The sequence below is a fragment of the Arachis ipaensis genome, chromosome B06, assembly GCF_000816755.2.
Source record: "Arachis ipaensis cultivar K30076 chromosome B06, Araip1.1, whole genome shotgun sequence".
Classification (NCBI taxonomy): domain Eukaryota; kingdom Viridiplantae; phylum Streptophyta; class Magnoliopsida; order Fabales; family Fabaceae; genus Arachis; species Arachis ipaensis.
This window is the reverse complement of record NC_029790.2, coordinates 75,374,405-75,382,331: the sequence shown is the minus strand read 5'-3', so window position 1 is coordinate 75,382,331 and position 7,927 is coordinate 75,374,405. Positions and strand designations below refer to the sequence as shown.

The 7,927-nt window shown below is 30.2% G+C and overlaps 1 protein-coding gene across 1 annotated transcript; it reads left to right on the top strand.

The window, feature by feature from the left end:
• Positions 271 to 6,020, top strand: LOC107646964. Its single transcript, XM_016351105.2, has 6 exons — positions 271 to 789; positions 924 to 1,546; positions 1,674 to 1,850; positions 1,945 to 3,069; positions 3,269 to 4,828; positions 5,725 to 6,020. Exons 1-6 carry the CDS (start codon positions 395 to 397, stop codon positions 6,018 to 6,020), a joined length of 4,176 nt encoding a protein of 1,391 aa, XP_016206591.2. The 5' UTR covers positions 271 to 394.

Below are 7,927 nucleotides of genomic sequence, written 5' to 3'. Positions count from 1 at the left end.
TTTAACTTTTATATTTTATATGCAAGCAGCTTCTCAAAAATTTTACTCTCTGAGCATTGGTTTATACGAGTAACACTGATTTTCAAGAAGGTACTATTATGCTATGTTTTTATTATATTGTTTCACGTATATTTATTTTGTCAATTACTTTTACATTTATTTCATTTTGAAGTTAAATTTATTTAGTTGAGAAATATTATATTTGATATGATACAGGTAATGGTCACCAAGAAAATAACTTTCAGTTCACATATGGAGGTAAAATGTTACTTTTTACCTATAAATATTCTTTTCCTTTTGTATTGTATATTCTAAAGAAAAAATTTTGTCATATAATGCAGATTATTTTGATTTTGGTGATCCAATTTCAATTTGTCAAAAGTGTGGTGCTTTAATGTGGTATGATGAAAGAAATCGAAAAAATAGAAATTATATCATTCCAGAGTTTAGTCTATGCTGCAGTTTAGGAAAAGTGCAATTGCCTTTTCTAACAGAGCCTCCTGAAGTTCTAAAAGAGTTACTTTATGACTATGGTTCAAAGCATTACAAGAATTTTCAAAATAATATCAGAGCATATAATCAAATGTTTGCATTTACTTCTTCTGCTGGAAAGGTGGACTCATCTATAAACAAAGGCCATAGACGTGCTCCAACGGTCTACAAGATTAGTGGAGAAAATGTTCATTATATTGGTAGTTTAATGCCTATGCCCGGTGAAAAACCTAAGTTTGCTCGGTTGTATATCTATGACACAGAAAACGAAGTAAACAATAGGATAGCACCATTTAGGTAATTTGCTTTATCTAAACTCGATTACTAATATGTTGTTTTTTCCATTTATATTTTCTGTCTATTTTCTATATCATTTTGTTTAGCTATAGAAGTTCTTATTTTTTTTTACTTCTTTTTTATTGATGTTGTAGGTCAAATGATTCTGAATATGCTATTGACTCTGAGATTGTTGGCAAGTTACAAAAGATGTTAGATGAGAATAATACTTTGGCAAAATCATTTAGAATGGCGAAAGAAAGATTTGCAGGTTCTAATACAGAACATGTAAGGTTGAAGCTTTTAAGTTCAAGGGAAAAAGATAGAAGACTTTATAATTTGCCTGATGTTTCTGAAGTGGCAGCTTTAGTTGTTGGTGATATTGATTCTCTTTCATCAACTAAAGATATAATCTTAGAAAGGCAAGATGGTCGCTTAAAGCGTATAAATGAGATTCATGTTGCTTATCTTGGTTTACAATATCCACTTCTTTTTCCATATGGAGAAGATGGCTACAGAATTGATATTCAACATAAAATCATCGGGAGTTTGAAACCTAACAAGAGGAGCAAATTGACCATGCGACAATTTTTTGCATTTAGGCTTCAAACCAGGAAAACAGAAGCTCCAACAATACTGGTTTCTGAAAAACTTTTTCAGCAATTTGTAGTGGATGCTTACACTATGATTGAGTCAGAACGTTTTTTATATTTTAGGATTCATCAAAAGGAACTTAGAGCTGATGATTACAAGAGTTTGAAAAATGCTAAATCTACAGGTCAAACAAGTGGCTCAAGTGTAGGAAAAAGAATAGTTTTGCCATCAAGTTTTATAGGAGGTAGGCGTTATATGGATGGCTTATACCATGATTGTGTTGCAATTTGTGGCCATGTTGGATTATCCAGATTTGTTCATCACTTTCACATGTAATTCAGAATGGCCAGAAATCAAGCGACTCTTAGACCCTTTACATCTCAAACCAGTTGACCGTCCTGACATTGTTTGTCGAATGTTCAAAATAAAGCTTGATATGCTAATTAAATATTTGAAAAAGGAAAGATTCTTTGGTAAAGTTGTTGCTGGTAAGGTGTACATTAAAAAAAAGTATATACTATTTTAAGAACATCAAGTATATCTATAGTTGCTAATATGTACTATATTATGATTTATGTGCAGATGTTCATACAATTGAATTTCAGAAACGAGGTCTACCATATGCTCATATTTTGATATTATTGGATTCTTTAAGCAAATTTCCAGATCCAAAAGATATAGATAAAGTAATTTGTGCTGAGATTCCTAATCAATTTGAGCATCCAGAGTTGTACAAGGCTGTAAAAAATTTTATGCTTCATGGTCCATGCGGTTCTGTAAATATATTTTCATCATGCATGAAAGAAGGTCGTTGTTCAAAGTTCTATCCCAAGTCTTTTGCTGATTTAACAACTATTGATGCTGAAGGGTATCCAATATATAGAAGAAGAAAGACTGGTTGTTATGCTGAAAAAGGAAATGTGGCTCTAGATAATCGCTATGTTGTTCCTTATAATCCTTCTTTGCTAATGAAATATCAAGCACACATGAATGTTGAGTGGTGTAATCAGAGCAGAGCAATTAAGTATCTCTTCAAATATATAAACAAGGGTTACGATCGCGTCACTGCTATTTTAGATAATGCTGATGATAGTGAATGCTCAAATAAAGTTATTGATGAAACAAAAAACTATCTTGATTGTAGATATATATCCCCATGTGAAGCTGTTTGGAGAATATTTGCATACCCTATTCATTCTAGAGAACCTGCTCTACAGAGATTGAGCTTTCATTTGCCTAGTCGGAATCCAATTCTATATGAAGATGGTGAAGATATTGATGATATTCTGTCAAAACCCGGGATTGATCAATCAATGTTTACTGCATGGATGGATGCTAATAACAATTACTCGGAGGCTAAAGAGTTGACATATTCTGAATTTCCAAGATTCTTTGTTTATAATAAAAAAGAAAAAATCTGGTCAAGAAGAAAGTGTGGCTATACTATTGGAAGGCTTTATTATGTACCTCCAACATGTGGAGAGTTATTTTATTTACGAATGATGTTGAATTTTGTTCGAGGTCCTACCAACTATGACCAAATCAAAAGTGCAAATGGTGTTATTCACAATAGCTTTAGAGATGCTTGCTTTGCTTTGGGATTACTTAATGATGATAGAGAATATATTGAAGCTATCAAAGTAGCTTCATGTTGGGGTTTAGGTGATTATCTAAGGAAGCTTTTCACTGTGATGTTGATGTCAAATAGTGTGAGCAGATCAGAACATGTTTAGGAAGAAACTTGGAGACTTCTATCTGATGATATTTTGTATAATGAAAGAAAATTGTCTAAAAATTCAGGTTCTCCTTTGATTCTAATAAAAATTTATTTTTTAATGATTCATATTATGTTTCTTACTATAACTATTTTATTTGTTCTTATATTGCTTTTTCTTTTTGTTTGCAGATTTATCTTTAACTGATGATCAGCTAAAAACAAGATGCTTATATGAAATTGAGATGATATTGCAAGATAATAGGAAAAGCTTAAAGGAATATCCTCATATGCCTTTTCCAAAATGTTTTGTGAGGCTGAAATTTCAAAATGGTTTAATTTATAAGGAGCTAAACTATGACAAGAACAATTTGAAAAATGAATTTCAGACATTATTCTCATCCTTAACACAAGAACAACAAGGTGTTTTTGAGAAAATTGTGGAAGTAGTTTCTAAAGAAAATGGTGGAGTATTCTTTGTATATGGCCATAGAGGAACATGTAAGACTTATCTCTGGATAGTTTTGACTTCTTTTTTAAGGTCACAAGGAATGATTGTTCTTACTGTTGCATTGAGTGGAATTGCTGCTTTGCTACTACCTGGAGGTAGAACAGCTCATTCTAGGTTTGCTATACCATTAATGGTGCATGAGGATTCTGTATGTAATATTAAACAAAATAGTGAACTAGCTGAGTTGTTAAAGCAAACAAAGCTTATCTTATGGGATGAAGCATCTATGGTTCACAGATATAGTGTTGAGGCAGTTGATAAAAGTTTAAGAGACATTATGTCATCTACAAATAATAATAATGCTAATTTGCCTTTTGGTGGAAAGGTAGTGGTTTTTGGTGGAGATTTTAGACAAATTCTTCCTGTTATTCCTGGAGGTGGCAGGACAGAAATTGTTAATGCAAGCATATGTTCCTCTTACATATGGGACTATTGTAGTGTTTTGAGACTTACAAAAAATATGAGATTAGATGAATCTTCACATGCTAATAATGATGAATTGGCTTTGTTTTCACAATGGATCTTAAATGTTGGAGATGGTAATATAGGTGGACCTAATGATGGCATCTCTGAGATTATGATTCCTACTGAGTTGCTCATATCAAATTTTGAAGATCCTGTTAGTTCTATTGTGGATTGTATATATCCAAATCTTCTTGAAAATCACTTGAATTCTAATTGGTTGCAATCACGAGCAATTCTTTGTTCTACGCTTGATGTCGTTGAGAAGGTAAATCAATATATTATCATGAAAATTTCAGGAGATGAAAAAATTTACTTGAGTTCAGATAGTGTTGACAAATCTTATGGAAGCAGACAATATGCTACTGAAACACTTACTCCAGAATTTTTAAATAGCCTCCAATGTTCAGGATTACCTCATCATGCTTTGAAGTTGAAGGTTGGAATTTCTATAATGCTTTTAAGAAATCTAGACCGATTTGCAAGTTTATGTAATGGCACCAGGCTAATTATAATAAGGTTATCTAATCATGTTATAGAAGCAGAAGTATTAGTTGGAAGCTATCTTGGCAAAAAGGTCTTAATCCCACGCATGTGCATGTCTCCTTCTCAATCACCGTGGCCTTTTAAATTGGATAGGAGACAATTTTCTATTGTTGTCTCATATGCCATGACCATCAATAAAAGTCAAGGACAATCTCTTAGCAATGTTGAAGTGTATCTTCCTAAACCCGTGTTTAGTCACGGACAACTTTATGTTGCTATATCTCGTGTTCGAAGTAAGAAGGGGTTGAAAATTCTTATTCACAACAAAGAAGGGCATGTTTTAAGTAGCACAACAAATATTATATTCAAAGAAATTTTCTCAAATTTAAAATAGCATTTTATTTTTTTATTACTACTATTTGTTATTTTTTTATTATTTTTATTCTACATTACAATTAAATATTTTAGATATTTTTATTATATTTTATCATAGTTAATTTTAGTCTAAAAAAATATTTTAATTTTAATTTCTTAAATGCGTTTTTGTTTTTTGATTTATGGTGAATTTGTTGTATTCCCGATGAACTACACTAGATATCTTCATAAATATCAGATTAGGTGAGAAGAAATATTGGAAGATTGACAATGACAATCATTATTATCGTTTGCAGATAAATATCAGATTAGGTGAGAAGAAACATTAGAAGATTGACAATGGCAATCATTGTTATCGTTTGCAGAGTAGATAGAAATATACAAAGTACAAAGTTATAAGTCGAATGTTTTTAGAAAAATAATAATTTCTTAAATTTAAAATAATTTATTTTTTAAAATAATATTTTTTTATTTATTGGAACAAAAATCACTATAAATTCGTCTAATTTACCGTAAAACTGAAAAAACAATGAGCAACATTCCAACGACCTGTGCCAATGACACGAGAACAACACCAATAGACACGTGTTAGATGTTTGCTTAGTTGCTTACACAATACCCAGTGTGAAATCGTGAACAACTGGAGACACAAGCGGTACAGTACACATCGTGAAATCATGAACAATTGAAGGCACAAGCGGGGCTCTGACACTGCGGTGCAAAGAGTATAAAAAAAATCTCGTGTCAGTTATTCAGGATTTTTCTATAAATAAATAATTGAATTATTTTATTTATTAAAATATGTAATTTATAGTTCTCGCCACTGTTCTTCGCCGCTGCTGCTCGCTGCCTCGCTGCTGCACCTCGCCGCTTCTGTTTCTTGCTTTGGCCTCTGTTTCTGTTTCGTCTTATGCTTCTTCATTCTTCCTCTACTTTCTGCTTCTAGATCTGCTTCTGCTTTTGCTTCTTCGTCTTCTGCTTTCAGCTTTTTCTGGGTTTGCTTCTGCTTCTACTTCTAATCTGATTTTGATTTGTTACTTTCTGATTTCATCGTTGTTGTGTGTTGATTTTGTTGTTGAATTTGATGTTGTTATTTCTGGATTTGAATAATGTTTTAGTTGTTGGTGTTGTTGAATCTGATTATTAGTTGTTGTTGAATCTGATCATCATAATTTCTAATTTCCTAATTTTTATTGTTGGTTTTGTTCTTGTTCTTATTTCTGGAATTTTGGATTGCTGTTACTTTTTTGTAGATTTCTGAATTTCTGAATTTTTGTTCTTGTTCTTATTGTTGGTTTTATTCTTGTTCTGGATCTCCCTAATCTATTCTTATTTCTTGTTCTTAATTCTTGTTTCTTATTTCCCTAACAAAAGAGGAGCTAGGAGGATTATAGTGACAGGTCTTCCCCCCTATGGATGCTTGCCACTAATGGTGATAATAAACAGCTTCTTACCATGCCCAAATTGGTTAAAACATTTGTGTAATTCAAAATAGAATCAACAATGTGAAGCCTACAACACCAAGCTTAGCTCCAAAGTTCACTCATTTGAAGCCACACTCAAGGGTTCTAAGATTGCCTTCTTTCACATTTACTCACTCCTTTTGGATATGGTGCAAAGTCCTTCTTATTTCTTGTTCTTGTTTCTTATTTTTCTAAATTTATAGATTTTTTATTTTTGTAATTGAAGATGAATTTAGGTATTTTTTATTTTTATAATTAGATTTTGTTAACTATATTTAAAAATTTAAAATTTTGAATTTTGTTAATGAAAGAAGAATTTGTTCTTCAGGAAGAAGAAGAACATGAAGAATGAAGAATGAAATGGTAAGAAAAAGGTATTTTTGTCATTTAGAAAAAAAAATTATTAGAAAGAATGGTTTTAAAATGAAATGCAACATTAAGAACGATTCTAAATCAAAAATTATATCAGGGACAGTTTCGATTCTGACCCTCAATGTTAGGGACTAAAACAATACTTATCCGGTTTAAAAAAGTACAAATATTTTACTTTTGTTGCAACATAAAAATATTAGAAGGTAGAACATATAAAATCGAAAGCAAAGATGTGATTCCTTCGCTAACTGGAGAGAACTCCCGTATCACGAGCGATCATGCTCAATCTATTTATCATCTTAACTACTCTCGTATCACGAGCGATCATGCTCAATTTATTTATCATCTTAACTTAGTTTTTGCATTCACCTGGAAAATTAGAATCTATTCTATTTTCAGTTTTAGGCCAATAATATATGGTAGACAGGTGATTTAGCACTCTAAAATTATATAAAATTTTAATAATCTATAATTAAAAAAAAAAGAAAAAAAGTATTAAAACTTTTTTTGGACTAAAACGTTTTAATTTTATTGTTTTAATATAAATTTATTTTATTTTTTGAGTGATGTTAAATCATTATAAAATTATGACAAAAACAAAAAATAAAGAGTTTAAAGAATTAAAAAAAAAATATTTTTTAGAAGTAATTTAAAAGACTAAAATATCTTTTTATATTGAATAGTCCAACAAAAATTTTTAATACTTTTTTCTCTTTTTCTTTAATTATAGAATATTAAAATTTTATATACAATTTTTTTTAATTAAGAAATATTAAAATTTTCCAAATGCATGTAAAAACTAAGTTAAGATGATAGACAGATTGAGTATGATCGCTTCGTGACTTGTAACTCGTGATTCTCTTCCTTTTCGTTAGCGAAGGAATCACATCTTCGCTCTCGATTTTGTATGTTCTAACTTCTAATGTTTTATGTTGCAACAAATAAAAAATATTTGAATTTTTTAAACACATTTATAAGTATTTTAAAAATAAAAAATAAATTATGCTGAATCATGTTGTGATTATAATTGTTATTTATCATTTTTAGTTTTATACATTTTTATAAATAAAAGATTTTTACTTTTTTTTAAGAGTTAGAATCCTTGTTAGACATTTTTCTTTAAAAATAGTAATATAAACTCATTCGTTTTATTAAAATTTATAGAAAAAAATTATTACTCGT

What these genes read in the sequence shown, in the direction of transcription:
- LOC107646964 (XM_016351105.2), top strand. Translation starts at nt 395, where the DNA reads ATGTGGTATGATGAAAGAAATCGAAAAAATAGAAATTATATCATTCCA. An exon ending in AATAGGATAGCACCATTTAG is followed by an intron (nt 790 to 923) that starts GTAATTTGCTTT and finishes TTGATGTTGTAG; the next exon opens with GTCAAATGATTCTGAATATG. An exon ending in GAAAAATGCTAAATCTACAG is followed by an intron (nt 1,547 to 1,673) that starts GTCAAACAAGTG and finishes TGGATTATCCAG; the next exon opens with ATTTGTTCATCACTTTCACA.